Source organism: Cavia porcellus, unplaced genomic scaffold (assembly GCF_034190915.1).
Source record: "Cavia porcellus strain 051 isolate PalLab524CR breed Dunkin Hartley unplaced genomic scaffold, mCavPor4.1 scaffold_16, whole genome shotgun sequence".
NCBI classification, from domain to species: Eukaryota; Metazoa; Chordata; class Mammalia; order Rodentia; family Caviidae; genus Cavia; species Cavia porcellus.
This window is the reverse complement of record NW_026947499.1, coordinates 35,157,134-35,174,805: the sequence shown is the minus strand read 5'-3', so window position 1 is coordinate 35,174,805 and position 17,672 is coordinate 35,157,134. Positions and strand designations below refer to the sequence as shown.

General features: G+C 42.6%; 1 protein-coding gene across 2 annotated transcripts in view; it reads left to right on the top strand.

Moving 5' to 3' along the window:
- Adcy9 (adenylate cyclase 9) overlaps positions 1-17,672 on the top strand; it is a 113,116-nt gene that overhangs the window by 81,642 nt on the left and 13,802 nt on the right. The window contains exons 3-7 of one of the 2 annotated variants that reach the window (XM_063226400.1): positions 4,170-4,274; positions 5,390-5,607; positions 8,324-8,426; positions 12,867-13,075; positions 17,007-17,166. In XM_063226400.1, the coding sequence (XP_063082470.1) occupies positions 4,170-4,274; positions 5,390-5,607; positions 8,324-8,426; positions 12,867-13,075; positions 17,007-17,166 (795 nt within the window). Of the gene's footprint in view, positions 1-4,169; positions 4,332-5,389; positions 5,608-8,323; positions 8,427-12,866; positions 13,076-17,006; positions 17,167-17,672 lie in introns of both variants that reach the window. The other variant, XM_013141971.2, reaches the window with a different exon arrangement.

Genomic DNA, 17,672 nt, shown 5'->3' with positions numbered 1-17,672 from the left:
TGACCCTACCTGTGTCTTAGAGATCATGTTTCTGAGTTCCATTGGTGTTTGTTTGTTCTTTTGCCCCCAGTATTCTATTAGCCTATTAGATCTATTAGCTTCTGGGGTGCCTTTTTTTCTATGATAATTACTGTTTCTGTTTTCCTCTAATGTTCCCTTTCAATTTTTCTCTAATATTTTGTTAACAGAAATCATCTATTTTGAAATTGTTCATACTTGTACCTAATTCATTTGCTTAAATAACAGCCCTCTGACCCACCAATACCTGACATGGAGATGCCTTGTGTTTGTTTGGTGATCAGAGTGAAAGCCTCTGCTGCTTAGGCTTATATCCCTCTCGACATTTCCTAAATGTGTGACTTAGGGTATCCCTTATCACCTCTGGATCAGTTTCTTAGTATGGAAAATGGAACTGATGGTGCTTGTCTCATAGATGCTTCAAAGGACCAAATAAATTGACATGCAGGAAGAACTTAGAGAGGCACGTTAGAGCATGGTACTTATTTATTACTGTTGTCACAGTGCCATTATTGCTACCCACCACATTCAATATGAGCTTTGAGTTTGGGGTCAAAGGATATTTCCTGAAGTACTACAACATCTTGCTATCTAGCCATGCTCAGCAGATTGAATAGGTAAAGCCAGGACTTTGCTGATGTTTTCTTCTCTGAAAAGGCTTTCCCATTCCCTCCCATGACAGTTATGAAAAGGGATATCTGTTGAGTTTGAAATCATTTATCTTGCAATGAAAAAAACCCTTGAGAGAAAAAATTTTATTTTACAGCTCTATACCATATGTTCTGACCAGAATATGTGGTACATGTATTGAAGTGTGTTAAAAACAAATGAAAATATGCCCACATATATTATAGAGATCATTATAATCTTTTCTTCACAGAGGAGGAGAGAGCACAGATAGTATGAGAAAATGCACAGTGTACTTTTGGGTATTCTCCAGAGAATCTCAGCAAACTCCTTGGCTGTTAATGTATACCACTGGGGGACTTTAGCAGCCTCCTTTGGTGAGTATGTCAACAGAGCCACTTAAAAGAACCAAGAGACAGTCTTGCATGCAGCATGGGTAATTTCAGGAATCAAAGTCCAGGAGATCAAAATGCGAGGGTTATCCCTGAGCCCTCTTTGTGCCAAAAAAGGAAGTTAAAGCAATGTTCCATGGTGGTCTGGGGCTAGGAGCCCTACAGCCCAACTCCTGTGTTCATAAGCCCTTGTATCTTCAGAAAACTCATTTCTGCCTCACAGTTATGAAGACTAACTGAGATCATATACACAAGGCTGCAAACTTGTTGCTCTGTGTCTTTAGCACAAAATATTTCTAAATCATAGTAGTTGCTATCATTGCAACAGTGATTTTTATCTAATGTGCCTTCTAGTGTTGCTCTCTTGCCATCCAAAATGGTGAGATGCTCCCACAGAGTTCTCTGAAGTCAGAAATGTCCTTGCCAGTGGGGAATTCTCAGCAGGGATGGAGACGTCTATAGCTGCAGAGGAAACATGAACATTTCATGGGTTGGGAAGATTTCACTTGCTTGGCAAAAACCAGATTGTAAAATGTCTTAATCCAAGTTAAAATAGCTAAATGAAAATTGCTGTGAAGGATGTGGATAGAGAAACAAACCTACTTACCACTACAGGGCAAGTGAGAAATGGGACTCTCACTATAGAGCAGAAGAAAATTTGAGGTGGAGAATGTCTTCATGAGGAAGGTAGATTTCCAGGGCTAGTTGGATTTAGCTCGGTGGCACAGTGCCTGCCTGGCAAGCCTGAGGTCCTGAGTTTGATTCCTGCTGCCCTCCCTCTTAAATCACATGAAAGGAAGGTGGATTTCTTTTGAGATTTTTTTTGTTTCATTTAAAGTTTTAATCAAGACCTTCCTCTCCCCCTCCCCCAAATAGCTGAGGAAAAAAGAGATACATTTTTAAAGTGTGATAACGTGATCTGCAAGATTCAGGTCCCTGCCTAGCGTATCTCTGTTGGAGTCTCAGCCACCCCTTTACTTATGGCAGTTATCACCAATGGATCAGTTCTCCTTATATAGCAAGGATATGGCTCATGGTCCTTCTAATTCAGCCTTCTGTGAAGTCAGTAGAGCTGGTATATGAAGTGAAACTTCTTCAAAATATAACCTCTGACTTTTTTTTGAGACAGGGTCTCACTATGCATGCAGTTCAGGCTGGCCTTGAGCTCACTTTGTAGCCCAGGCTGATCTTGAACTCACAATGATTCTCCTGCCTCAGCCTCCCGAGTGCTGGGATTACAGGACCTCTGACATGCTTTACAGGTGTTTTCTCATTTTGCCCTTATAATTAATTCCTTAAGGTAGAAGTAACCATATTTTACAAATGTAACTCAAAGAGCCCATACCTTCTGGATGCTAAAACCAAGATTTAACTGGGGTTTAGTTCACTGGCACAGCAACTGCCTGGCAAGCGTGAGATGGAGTTCAATCCCCAGTATCAAAAACCAACCAAAGCAACCAAGATTTAGTCCGCAATAGTGTGATTCCAAAGCTAGTGCCTTTAACTACGAGGTTATACTGCTTCTCTAGTCTCAGTGTTCAAACTGGCCAGAGAAATAGATAACTTTTTTACTTTGCCAGATAGGTAGAAGTCCCTGGACTATAAGGATTTCACTTGGTGTCTCAAACCATAATTTCAACCAACCAGCATAAACCAGGCTGATTCTCCTTTCTCTGGTACACCAGTTGGTCCCTGGTATACCAGTGTGCCCCCTTGAGGAGCAAGTCAGCCACTGCTATCAATACCACACTGCTGACTTTAGGCTGTGTTATATATATATTTTAAATTTTCAAAGTCAAATTCATCCTTCAAATAATTTCTTCAAATGTTTAACAGTTCTTACTGCAAGGAAATCATTTCTTCTGCTGCAGTTTGTCTTCCTTGTTGGAAACCATTAATTGCCGTTCCTATGTTACTACATCACATTAATGATAATAAATTTATTAAAAAGATCACCATCATAACAGTTAACTTTAGACCATTTTCATCATCCCTAAAAGAAAAATTGTCATAGTCCACTTAGCTTCTATAACAAAATACCATAAGCTAGTTGGGCATGGTGGTCCATACCATAATCACAGCTGCTGGGGAGGCTGAGGTAGGAGGATTGTGAATTCATGGCTATCCTGGACAATTTAGTGAGGCTGTGTCTAGGAATTTTTAAAAAACAGAAATAAAATACGTGGGGATATATCTCAGTGGTAAAGCACCTCTGGATTCATGTACCAGAACTTGGGGGTAGGAGAGTAAAAAACATAAACTCAGTGATTGAATCATATTTGCTTCCAGTGGGAAATTGTTTTTCACAATTATGGGAACTGGAAGTCCAAGGTAAAGATGCATGTATATTGATGTGTATTAAAGAGACTTGATGTATATTGAAGACTCACTTCTTAGTTCATAGATAATGACTTCTCGCAGGACAAAGGTCACATGGGAGTTCTATGGATCTCGTTAGTAAGGGCAATAATTCATTCTTGAAGGTTTGTTTGGTCTTCATGCCCTAATCACCTGATACTGTCACCTTGAGGATTAGGATTCAGCATATGAACTGTGAAGGAGATATGGGGACACACAAAAACTTAGACCAGAGCAAATCACATATTTATTAGCAGTGTTTTCTGTTTCTCTCTTCCTTTATTCCTAGCAACCATTTACTTTCTGTCTCTATAGAGCCACCTTTTTCAGACATTTTACATAGAACCACACAATATGTGGTCTTTTGTGTCTGAATATATTCTACAGGCATAATGTTTTCAAGGTTCACCCATGTTGTAGCATGAGTCTGTGCTTTGTTCCTTTTTATAGTTGAATAATATCCCACTATATGACTAGATCACAGTTTGTTGATCTGTTCATCAACTGATGGATGTTGAGTCTTCACTCAGGCTGTTGTGTTTTTTTATAGGTTTTTATGTATTAGCATATTTTTTTGCCTGCTACATTTATTTTTAGGTCTTTCCTGAGTGATTCAGTAAACTTTTGATTTGGTCACAGCCATCCTGTGTGACAGCAAATTGCAACAATGGGCTTGTGTGAATTTTATATCGTGATCATGTTTTCTGGATATGTTCCTATGACCTGCCCTCTCACTCTGTTCTCATAGACCTGTTCCGCTCTCTGTTCTTATAGACTTGCCCTTCACGTGGAATCGTGTTTGCTCCCAAATCAGAAGGTGGTGCAGAAGGAGGAACTGTGCAAAACGGCTGTCAAGACGAGTCTAAGACCAGCACCAAGGTAACAAGCTCATGGCTGTTGTTCCTGTCAGTTCCTCTCCTGGCGCATCCACCTAAGGTGACATTCCTGTCTCATCAACTTCTTAGTTCTGGGAATAACTCCTGTTAGGTAATAGCACTTTGTACCCCCTAGTCATTGGGTTTTGTATAGACCAGTGAAGAACACAGTAGAGGCTTTAGGGATTTAGCCTCGTGACCAAAGCATGAACTTAGCATGCATGAGGCCCTGCCCTGGGTTTAATCCTCAGCGCCATTAAAAAAAGATAGGCTAGAGAGTCAGAGATAACCCGTGTAAAATAGAACATTGCTCTGTGGAACTGGGTGGGACTCCTTTCAGGGACAGTAAGAGTTTTAAAATGTGTGGGTTAAAGTGGCTAGAGGATTTATGTACTGGAAGCCAGATACAATATATGGTAGAGTACAGATATTCAAGACAGGAGGCCTCCAGATAAGAAGCATGCCTGGAGAGAGATTCCGAGGCAGAGCAAACAACAGGAGGGGTACTGGAGAAATGGGGCATTGAAAGACCAGGCAGGACTGGACTGGATTGGAGAGCTTCAGGAAAGTTTCTAAAGGCTACCTTTCTCAGTAAGGCCCAGGCTCTATGGCTCTCCACTCTCCTACATCTGCCAAAATATTTGTAAATGCTGCTCAGTCTGTGTGTCCTGCAGTCACAGAGGCTCCCAAAACCATGTTCATTTACCTTCTCTTAAGCTACTGGCCAACAGCCTGGTTTCCTTTCCCTGGGCCCATCATTATACTTCCCAGAAGGTCCTCCAGACTTCCCACACAGCACCCTGGAACCCTGATTCAATGGGAAGCAAATGCTTTGACCCACAGCTTTCTCCTCCACTGTATGGGTCTTCCTACCATCTTACCTCCTGGCTATCTGAACACCTGGACATATTCTTTGACAAAGCAGGGTTGTAGAGAAGCAGCTTGGCAGAGAGGTTAAGTATTGAGTGAGAGCAGATATAAGTAGAGCCCCTTTTATAGGTCAGGGTATCCAACCCTTAGTGAGGGCTCCAGAGTGGCAGAGGGACCAAGTGGGAATAAGCCAAGTGCTCTATGCCACCACTCACTTCCTGTGCTTGTTCCCTCTTTGTCTCGAGGCAGATTTCTGGAGGACCTAGTTCCAAAGCTCAGAATGGACTTCTGAGCCCTCCCCAAGAGGAGAAACTCACCAACAGTCAGACCTCCCTGTGTGAGATCCTTCAGGAGAAGGGAAGGTGGGCAGGCGTGAGCTTGGACCAGTCAGCTCTTCTCCCACTGAGGTTCAAGAACATCCGTGAGAAAACGGATGCCCATTTTGTGGATGTTATCAAAGAAGACAGGTAAAGCTGGGTGATCTGTGGAAGTTACAAAAGTTTGCAGGAGAAACTGCCTTATCTATGTATTTGTTTTCTTTTGTTAGTATGTTACTTTAGAGTAATTTAAAACCTAAAAAAATTACACAAATACCATATGGAACTCCTTTATTTTCCTTGATCCACCAACTTTTTTATTTTTTTATTTTTTGGTACTGAGGATTGAACTCATGACCTTGAGTTTTCCAAGCCTGTGCTTTTGCTTTATTTAATGAGTCATGATTCATCCTTATGCTTATTATATTTAGATGCTTGAGTCTGGCCAGTAACCACCCACTTGTACTGGCTCCTATGTGGTTTTTTACATTACCCTGGCATTTGTATGGGGCATTCTCTTACTATCTACCATAACAAGATGTTCCAAGCATGTTTTGTACCTTTCCGGCTTCAGCTTGAGATTAGCCTTTTCTCCGGAGCCCTGGCCCTTTTGGTGATAGATGGTTTTTAGATGTGTTAGCTATTAATGTCTAATTTAATGTTGTAATACAAGGACATATTATTAATTTCAGTCCTTTCACATTAATTAGGACTATTTTATGACCTCAACATGGTGAATATTTCATGTGCACTTGAAAATAATGTATAGTCTGTATTTGTGGAATGTAGAATCTGTAAACATCAGTTAAATCTGCGTGTTTGGTAGTTCAGATCCTCTATCTCTTCACTTATCTTCTGTCTTATATCACTTATATCAGTTGTTGAGAGAAAGGCATTAACATCCCTAACTATGCTCAATGCGTATACATACTAAGACTATAATTGAGTTGTTTTTCTGGGAGTCACAGATATACATCCTTAAATTTTATGTGATCACCTTAGAATTAATATTGTCACTTAGTTTTAAATGAAAAATTCATGTATCTCATATAGGTTCATTACTGTCTTCTCATTCCCTATGCCGTAGTTATCACATGCATTATAACTACTTACATTATGAACCCCAATGCTCAGTAATCGTGTTAGTCTCTGTTGATTGCTTTTCTGTTGAATATGATCGTGTTTTTCTATTTATTTTGTATACTTGCTAATTTTGGATTAACAATTCAAAGTTTGTATTGTTCACATTGTGTATGATGCTTAGAAAGTCTGAATTTTGTTATGTCTTTCTGAAGAATATCAGTTTTTTGTTTCAGCAGGGAATTAGATTAACTGAGTGTAACCTCCAAACTTTTATCTCTTAATTCTTTCAGTCTTAACTATGCTGCTGAGAGTCTGCCATGTACATGTATCTTAGAGATCAGCTGGAGATTTCATCAAAGTTTATATGCAGAATTTTGGGTTCCACTTCTCTGGTTCTGTCCCTTCTGGGATTTATAACTTAATTTTCCATCTATAGTTACCTCCAAATTATCTTTCTGAGGTTTTAAACCAGTAAGATTGTGGCTACCCCATCTGAGTTTTAACCACCTCCGTACAGTGCTAATGTCTGTCTTCAGGCCAAAAAAAAGAAGAAAGAAAGAAAGAAATGAAAGTAAAAAGTGGAAAATTTACCTGGTATTGTCCCGTTCTTAAAGACAACTCTCTTCTGCCTGCCCTCATCACTCTCCTATACTGCCCAGTTATATTTTTCTCAGAATTTACCATTGTTTTCTGTGAGAGGATTGTTCCAAAGGAGTTACACCCTTCTCAGTAGTTGAACCTCCCAATATTGATTTAAAAGGAGTAACGTCGCTTTTAGAAGTGTTGATTCTGCCATTTAACTGCTGAAATGTGGCCATCACACGTCTTCCTTACAACTGCTTTTTAATTTCTCTTCTGTCTGTATACTTCTTGAGTGGAAGAGAAAAGACAGAGTTAACTTCGGGGAACAGAATTTTCTTTCTTTTGAACCTGAGCATGTTGTAGGATATTGTGCACTTGTTACAAAAGTCCTCTGTGTAGCAAAGAAAAGAAGTTACCTATTGACCCTGTTGTGTGTCAGGGACATGATAAAAAGACACTTGCATGTTTTATCTGATTTCATGCTAGTAGCTAGCAAGGGAGGGAGTCTGCATCCCACATCCATATTTGCCTTCTGAAATCATGTTAACATTCTTCTAAATTTATAGTAATATTCTTCAGAAAAGAATGTTACTGTTTGCTGGCAATTCATGAAAGAATGAAAGAGTCATGTAGAGCAGATTTGATCTCTGCTATTAATATCATTGAGCATTATCATTTTTCAGGTTTCACATACAATCTGTAATGTGACAACAGCACCAGAATTATATAACTATAAACATCATTTTGTGGTAACAACCTGTTAGCTCTTATGGTGGTAATTACTGTCAGTAATTTGGATGACAGGACAGCTGGTTCTGAATCAGGTTTTTATTTGAAGCCTTCAAATCATTATAAGTGCAGGAATCTTCAAAAGAGATCATTTCACATGACAAAAAGCTGCCTTTCTTCTCTTGTAATTTTGGACTTAAGGAGTTGCTTTAGAAAACAAGGTTCTAGTAATGTGTGCTATGATGGTGGGAGAATGGTCATCTTTAATAGAGATGGAACATAAAATGTCATGTCTAGAAACACAAAGGACTTTGCAGAGGTGTGTTTTTAAAAGGGGCAGCAGAGCAGCACATGTCACAAAGACCTTCAGACACAGCTTTCATCATGCATTCAGCAAGTGAGGTTTTGGTAGCTGATTGTGATCTTCTGATACAGTAATTGCATTAATCAATTGCATTTTTGTATCTTTTAGCCTGATGAAAGATTATTTTTTCAAGCCACCCATTAATCAGTTCAGTCTGAACTTCCTGGATCAGGAACTGGAGCGGTCCTACAAAACCAGCTATCAGGAAGAGGTGCGTTGTTTTTTTTTTTTTTTTTTTTTTTTTTTTTTTTTTTTATTTCACTATAGAAACCCATTGCTGTCATAGGTAGTTCACTGTTCATTCTGTGTTTTAGCAAGTGACAGGGGAATAAAGGAATGTAATCTGTAAGCCCTAAGTTGCAACTCTGTGAATTTATCTTTACCTGTGTAACTGATGTTTCTAGGCCTCTGTAGCTGTCCTGACCCTGGAAGGGTTCTCTGACTGTATCTGTTGTGGTTTCTTAAGCAGCACTTCTCCCTCTGTAGTCCTGAATCTTTGACAACCTCAGAGGGATCTTTAAAAGGCACAAATATAAGAACCTGGAGCCTGGCTGGAGTTCTAAGCAACAGGTCCCTGCATTCTTTCCTCCGGACCAAAACCTAACCTCTCTGAATTCAAGTCAAAAGTACATACCTGCCCAAACTAGGACCAAAGGAATTTTTTCATTCTTCCAGGTATTCATTCTGCAGATCTTTATATCTGTATGTCCAGATACTAGTCCAGACTCCATATAAAGAACATGGTGAACGGATACAGCTGGTTTGTCCCTGCAGGACTGGAGGTGCCCCATTCTGTCAGCCTCCAGGGGACATTAAATATCAGTTAACAGCCCAAGCACAAGTCCTGCTGTGAAGAGCTGGATAGTTGACCTGTGAGGCAAAACATGATCTTATTTAATGTTTATAACAACCCTTTAAAGCTTTACCAAAGAGAAAGCCAAAGCTAAGAAAGGCTAAATAGGTAGCCCACTTCTTAAAGGTAAGTTGAATATTAGCCTCTTTGAGTTCAAGCCGGATTTCTCAGCCACTCTTTGTGCTGTGTTATGCAGACACCAAATGGAAGGCATGTTTATCATCCTTTTCTCTAATCACCATCTGTTTGTTGAGCATCACTCTGCATATGATGGTTCTCAATGTTGGGATATTAAAAGAGAAAGGTACATCTGATAAGGGAGCAGGAATTAGAAATGACATCTCAGAGCCATAGACAATACTAGTCTGTAAGTAGACAGTAAGGAGCAGCCCCAGATGGAGGGCTCAGAGGAGATAACTGAGACACTTCAATGAAGGACTAAGAATGAACCAAATGAAGTAGGAGGGAGCGACCAGGCCTCCAAACCTGGGAAATGTGGAAGAGCCAGATGCATCCAGGGAAGTTCAGGGTCCTCAGTGGGTGAGGTGGAAGGAGGAATGCACCAGAGGTCAGATGTGGCTGTCCATGCACAGAGACTATGCCAAGGCTAGAGCCCACATAGGATATGACCCTATCAGGTGGTGTTTCATAGAGATTACACGGCTGAGTTATGGAAAGTGATAGAATGGACAAGATAATGGGAGGCTGTTACTGACCACAGGCCAAGTCCAAGGCCTATCCCAAAACAGGGGCAGGTAGAGAGGAGGAGAGATATAGGAGCAAGGAATTTCCAAGTGTACCCCATGCTTCAATGCTTGCTGTACATAGTGCTCCACATTGGTGTTTCTCATGTAAACATTGCCATCAGCCATGAAGTGCAGGTAGCCTGTTTTCAGAGGAAACTGAGGGGCCAAGGACATAGCTCAGTGGCACGGTGCCTGCCTAGCAAGTGCAAGGTCCTCAGTTTGATACAGGAACTAAAAAAAAAAAAAAAAGAAGAAGAAGAGACTGAGGCATAGGCAGGTTGGGTGATGAGCACAATATGTCACAGTAGGTAGTAGTGGAGCCTTGCTGCGAGCCTAGGTAGGCATCTTCTAGCGTCTGTGCACTGATAACTAGGGCAGGTCAGCAGCACTTGGAGCCTAACTGGATGTGGACATAAGGGGCCACAGATCAGCTACACATCCCTTACAGCTAGGATGATCCCATCTCCAACTGTGAATCCCATGGGGAGAGAGAAATGCTAGGCAAATATGGTTCCTGGCTAGATATGGACAGACAGTATTTCTGGAGATGCAGGCATAGGTAGAACTAGGCCCAGGATCCTCTGTATCAGATGAGTACAGAAGTCCAGAGCAAGGACACATGGAAGGGAAAGAACAAGCCTAGGTGGATATGTCTGGGAAACCTAACCCCAAAGCATCAGAGCAAGCAAAAAAGATGACAAAGCAGGTTGAGGGTTAGGGTTAGAGGGGGCCTCAGGCCAGAGTCCAGAATCTGAGGAGGTATTCACTGGTGCTAGGTACCCACCTTGTCTGGGATCCCCGTAGTGCCAGGAGTCTTCTTTGGTTACATGTGTCAGGCTTATGATGTCAGATACTACAACAGAAGTTTCTTCAGTGTTGATTAGAATGACTAAACCAAGAAGCGTGGTGCCTGCCCTGCTGTGTGAGTAGGGGAGGTGGGAAACCTTGGCATCAAGAGGGAAAAAGGATCTCCTCGTACTGTGGCTACCCTGCTGTAGACTTGAGGATGACCCTGGGCCTTTTCTGCCTAATGTAATCCAGCTACAATAAATCCTGGGTATTCCCCCAGAGCATTAGCTGGAGCCTCAAAGATGCATATGTCCTTATATACAGGGAGTCAGCATTGGCAGCTTTTCCCCCAAGATTCTCAGCACCCCAGAGGGAAGTCAGGACCAGGTGTATGAATACCAGCAGAGAGAGCCTCTGAGTTCTTTGGAACACAGTCCTTCACTGGGTTGCTCTGGCAGGTCCAGGACTGGCATCAGAGCTGACCTGAAGCTTCAGCCCTCGTGGCCAAGGTCTTCCTTCTCCTATCTCACACAGCTCCAGGGACCTGCGCTGTGGAGCCAGAGCCAGTTTGTCCCAAGTAGATCATGTCCAAACTAAGGGCCAGTTATAGGACCTTTCCTTTCCATGCATTCAGCCTCACCTTTATGGGATTGTCAGAAAGTTGTAGCACTAAATGAAAAGCAACTTCGGTGGTTTGCTGCTCACTTTGTTCCCCATAACAGTCCCACTCTTTAGGTTCTATGTTGTCATTTTAAGAGATCCCAAGAAGTCATGGGTTCACTTGAGAATCAGTTTGTCAAGTTGAAGTCTGATCTGGCTCCATGTTTGTTGCATGACCTTGAAATAGTCACCCATCCTTGGCCTCTCATTTATACACCAAAAGGAGTAGAACTTCCTTTTCAGTGGATTGCTGTGAGAACCTCTAAAGAGCTCATACTGAAACTAGTCTCTTGGACACATTATGATCATTCCTTCATCTTCAATTCCTCAACAGTTTGTATATGTCTCTTTATATGCTTCATACACCTTCTTCCTTTCCTGTTCCTGACCCTTCTTCCTGCTGCTAGGCTTCTAACCTCCCATGGGTGTTGTTTTGTGTCTACCCATACCCCACATAGCCAGTCTAGATCAGGTTGCAAACTGAAGGCCCTTGATCACAGTTGTGTGCTCATATTCCACATGCAGGAGCTTTTCTCTACTGCTGTTCAACACTGTTCCATAGGATGTCTTGTACTACCTGATGGGACTGTTACATGCTGCCATATAAGATAATCATGCATGGACCACCAGTGAATCAGAGCCACCTAGCAGCAAGGCAAATTACAGGCCTACCATGAACATGTTAAATCACTGCCTGTCTTCTATTTTGAAGTCAGCTTTCACAGCCCCTGAACCTAGGACCCAATCCATTAGGTAGAAGCTTCTACTCTCTTGCTTATGTCCAACTGCCTTTATAGATGTGGACTAATTCACTCTTCCAGGCAGTTACTCATGTTTTAGGCTCATCACATGATGTGATGTGAGGATGTACTGATTTGTAATCGGTTTCTGAGTATCCCTGGGCAAGTTGCTTGTGTGTTTTTGTTTTTGTGTATTTTCAGTATAAGGCCTTCACACTGAGCAATATCCCTGGTCCCCTTCTTCTTTTCTTTCTCTCCCTTTCATCCTTCATTCCTTCCTTTCTTCCTTCCTTTCTCTCTCCCTTTCTTCTTCCTCTCCTCCTCCTTTCTCTCTCTCTTCCTTCTTTCTCTCTCTCTTTCTCTCTGTTTCTCTGTCTTTCCTTCCTTCCTTCCTTACTTTCCTTGAGACAACCTTTCAATATGTAGTAGAGACTGGCTTTGAACTCACTATATAACCTGGGCTAGCCTCAAACTCAGCAATCCTCATACCTCAGCCTCCCAAATGCTGCTGGGATTACAGGTATTTGCCATCACGCCTAGCTTTTATTTTTTATTTTGATACAAGTTACTCAGGCTGGGCTTGAACTTATGATTTTCCTGCCTCAGCCTTCTAGAATACTAGGATCACAAGTGTACACTACCATACCCAGCCAAGGCAAGTTTCTTAGCTTCTGTGTGCCTTTTTAAAAATTATTACTAAATGAGAAATAGCAAGAAAATGGCCCCCTAAGTCACCCACTACCTTGTACCTGGTCTGGAATAAGTAAGCACTCATTAAACATTACTATTTTTTCCCTTTGAATTATACTCCATCACCTTTTCAGTGGTGTTAATTCATCCTAGTCTACTCCTGCTTCACACAGGTCATAAAGAATTCTCCTGTGAAAACTTTTGCCAGTGCCACCTTCAGCTCCCTCCTGGATGTGTTGCTGTCTACAACAGTATTCCTGATTCTCTCTGTCACCTGCTTCCTGAAGTATGGAGCCACTGCCACGCCTCCCTCACCAGCTGCCCTGGCTATCTTTGGTGCAGCCCTGCTGCTAGAAGTGTTGTCCCTTGTGGTGTCCATCAGGTAAGCAGTGGGCAGCTCTCTAGTATTTAGCCTTTAGCTCCCTCTTCTGGTCCAGCAATTTATGGCAGAATAGGCTGACTGCAGCCCAGCAGCATGGGAGTCAGCTGTCCCTCCAAGCTCATTCCGGGAAACGGGCCTTCCTTGCCCACTTCCACCCCACTTCACAGCATCCTCTTGCAGACACTGGCCTTCACTGTAGCTGGGAATCTGCTCACTGGAGAGGGCCCATACCTTCTGCTGGCTGGGCTGCTACAGCTTTCTTTCAGTCTTCTATGTCAGAGACTCAGGAAGTGGAAAGAAAGGAAATGAGAAAGGACAGAAAAAAGAGAAAAGAAGTGCATGGGGAGCAAATGACAGGTGCAGGGAAAGAACAGGTACCCCATTTCAATATAAGAAGCAACCCTCAAACCTTTAGAGATGACAAAAAAGCACAAGCAATGTAAGGAAAAAATAGATAAATTGAACAATCAAAATCATCAAACTCCCAAAAATAGATAAATTGAACCTTTGTGAACACCATGAAGAAGGTAAGAGTAAGCTGGGCATGGTGGCGCACACCTGTAATTCCAGCACTCCAAAGGCTGAGGCAGGGGGGTTGTTGTATTGTTGGAAGTTCAAGAACATCCTAGGCTATAAAATGAGCCCAAGGCCAGCCTGAACTGCATAGTGAGATCTGTCTCAAAAAGACAAGAAGCCGGGGATTTAGATCAGTAGCACAAGCGCCTGCTGGGCAAGCGCCCCAGTTCAAAAAAAAAAAAGAATGAGAACCAAAATGGGAGGAAACATTTGTAGGTCACACCAAGACAAGGATATAATAGCTAGAATGTAAGAATTCATACAGCTCAGTAATAAAAAGACCATTTAAAACAAGAAGGTAAAGAATCTGAGTAGACAACATGTGACCTGCCTTCTGGGTCCTTGCACCATAGCCACCTCACCCTGTCCCAGCAGCTCAAGAGAAAAGACTTTCAGCCTACCAAAATCCTCTGGTTATTGCACTCAGGAGATAAAAGTAAAACAGAAATGGGAAGAAAGGCCCTGACCATTAGTTTCTGCTACTCTTATCTATAGTTCTTTTTGTTTTGTTTTGTTTTTGGTACAGGGGATTGAACTCAGGACCTTGTGATTCCTGGCAGGCGCTGTGTCACTGAGTTGTAACACTGGCTAGTTTCTGCTGCTCTTAACAAACATCCCAGTGCAGAAAAAATGAGCTAAATACCATCCGGAGGCTTCCAAATGCTGATTTCTCCCCTTTAGAGTAGACAGGACAATCTGTGTCCACGTTTCCACACCTACCATCCCACATGCCCCTCTGGCTTTGCCAAAGCTGAGAATAGCTGCTGAGGCCAGTGTTCTCCTCCCTGGATTAAGATGACACTAAAAGTGGTCACCACTGTTCTGAAGTCTCTGCCAGGATCAAGCACATCACCCACAGAAGTGACTGTTCCTAACTGCTTTCCCTCCCCATCTTAACCCTTATGCCCAACCAGGGTCTGCCAAAGAAACTATTCATACATCTTCTCAAGATCTGCTTCTGAAGAACCCAAACCAAAATAACGTCTGGCACCTTGGTTAGTCTCACCCCTTTTGTAAAAGTCAGCTTTATTATGGTAATTCATATACAATAAACTCATCCAAGCATAGAATTCAGTAATTTTTTAGTAAATTTAGAGAGCTATATAAACATACCACAGTTATAATTCTAGGATATTTCCCTTATTCCAAAAAGTGCTTTCCAGATTTTTTTCTTACACAGGAACCTGTAGCTGTTCATCTTCCTAAAGCTAACATTGTTACCATACCTTTTTATTTTTACCCCTTTAACCATTGTTCCCTGTTTCTTTGGATCCAGTTCCAAAGAATATAGATGCACCTAGACTCAGACATGCATAAGGCTGCAGGTGAGGGCTGGTCCATCCGTACCTGCACACTCCACCGTGGCTGGAGAGTGAGGTGGCCACTCTGCTCCCTCGTCGTGAGCATTGTGGTGATTGAGTTCAGCCCGCCAGCAACTTTCAAAGCCTTTGAGAGATTGGGCCCTTAAAGGGTTTCCACTAGGGGCTGGAGATTTAGCTCAGCGGCATAAGCGCCTGCCTTGCAAGTGTATGGTCATCAGTTCGATCCCCGGTACCAATAAAAAACAAAAAAGAAAAGAGTTTCCACTGGCTCTGCAGGTCTTGTATAGAATCCTAGATAAAACAGAACAAAACAAAAAAACCCATTCTGTGGAATATATAGGTACCCCAAAGGAGTTAAGTTCTGTTTCCTCAGTGACTGACCTGGGATGTTGCTTATCTCTCAGAAGGCGTCCCACACTTCAACTTTAGGTCTTCTTCCTCTACTTAATCCCCAGGGACTAGCTGGTCTCATCCTCAGATCCATGTGATTTCAAGCACAATTGTAAAGGGCCCTCAATGCCCTTGTCTACTGGCTGGGACTCTACTACTTCTTCCCCCATCACAGGGCCTCTGTACCCTGCCTGTAAGAAAATCTGTGGTTGTTCTTGGAGATATTCCAAAGGCTCTGTTATCCTTTAAATATTAGGAAGCTGGAGCTCTCTAGTACACTAAAACTGCTAGGCTGTGCTTGTGTCTACATGAGAAATGATTAAGAGTCAGTAGTTCCTGGTCATGGCTGAGTTCAGTTAAGCTGTTAGTGTACTGCAGGTATTCTGGGTGATAGGTTCTTGTGCTGCTGAATCAGAGTGGCAGCTCGTGCCTTTTCAGAGGCATAGGCAGTGGGCCTGTCACTGCTCCTCAGTCACTGCGTGAGAGAAGATTTGGCCTCCCTGGTAACATGGATGTTTCCAACCCAAGAGGACTCTAGAAGCTCTGCTCCATCTCGTGTTGCTGGTTCTGCCCTTACCCAGGAAGCCCCTCCTTCAGCCAAGGACCATCCCTCTCCTCACATACCTAGCTCCCCCTCTGTATAAAAAGAATTTTACTGTGTCAGCATCACCTTCCTGAGATGTAGCTCTACCAGACACACAATTGCAAAAGGAGTCAGTAAAATGCCATCACTGTGATATGAAGGAAAAATGGAAAGACCATTTAAAGTGAAATGCACAATGTTTCACCTCATACATGTCAGTGCACTGCTACCTGGAACATAGCAAAACTGTCTGTTATTTTTCTCTCATGCCCATGTTTGTGTGGCAGTCAGGAATCCAGGTCCTATAGGCGTGGGACTGGTAGCCATGTTCCGTGAACTGGGTTCACTTAGTGATGCGACTTTCTGAAATGCCAAATGATCCTTGATATCCCAATTAAACAAAGGGTAGTCTTTCCTTAGTTTTTAGAGAAGCTGAAATTCTGCAGGATTATTATGCTACCAACACCCAAAACTGCCTACTCATTCATGAAATACTATCCAGCCTTAGGCTTTTCACCTCCTTGCTTATCCAGGCTGTGAGTGGCAATTGTGTGAGATACAACACAGAGCTTCACTGTGTGGCTTATGCCCATGCCAGGCAGGAGTCTCCATCCCTGGCTCCCACCCACTAGGTGCCATGAACTACCCTCCACATTAGAACAACCAAGAAGTTCCCACAGAGCACTCCAGAATGGCTCCATTGGCTCCACCCAAAACAGGTAGAAACAGGTGACTGACTGCACATAGTGCAGCCATGACTTTACTTAGGGCCTGTTACTGGTCTTCCGTGTTCTGTTGGACTCACAGAGGCTTTCGACAAGCACATTTTACCAGGACGCAACAGGTGACCTTAAAGTCAGGTGTAATGAGCTGAGTCCAGTCTATGTGCCTTTTACCAAGTGAAGGATGGAGAAGCTCTGCCTCCTACTTACACACCTGCCTTCGAGGCACCAGCAGCAGCATAGCACAGTTGAGAGCAGCCCTGGACCCTACCGCCAGTGGTATTGACAGGCTAACCACTGGGCCCCTCTGCCCCTGTTCTCCCTTTACCCCTGTCCAGGATGGTGTTCTTCCTGGAGGATGTCATGGTATGCACACAGCGCCTGCTGGAGTGGATTGCTGGCTGGCTACCTCGCCATTGCATCGGGGCTGTCCTGGTATCCCTTCCTGCCCTTGCTGTCTATTCACACATCACTTCTGAGTTTGAGACAAACGTACATGTAAGTAATGGTTGATCATCTTATCTCCATACTGTAGGCTCCCTAACATCCTACACTCTCTGTTTAAGTAACTATGATTACATGGGACATTGGTTTAAACACAGGCCCTTCAAGAGATGACTCTGTTATTTCCTCTAGCCTGCTATTTAAAACACAATCTATAAATAAGTAAACAAGCTTCACTGTGTGACTTATGTCCATGCCAGGCAGGAGTCTCCATCCCTGGCTCCCACCCACTAAGTAAACAAACAAAGAAACAAACAAACCATAATCTAGTGTGGACCTATTGCTGGCCACATGGAGATTTCCCAGTGAGCATGATGAAACCTTTCCAACTTCACTTGCTGTCTGCCAAGTTTCAAAGCAGCTACAGGTGGTCCCTGATTTACTATTTTGACTTCATGATGGTGTCAAAGTGTGCCCATACAACCATTCTGATTTTCACTTTCAGTATTCAGTAAATTACATGAGGTTATCAAGAGTTAATTATCAAATAAGTCAATGTT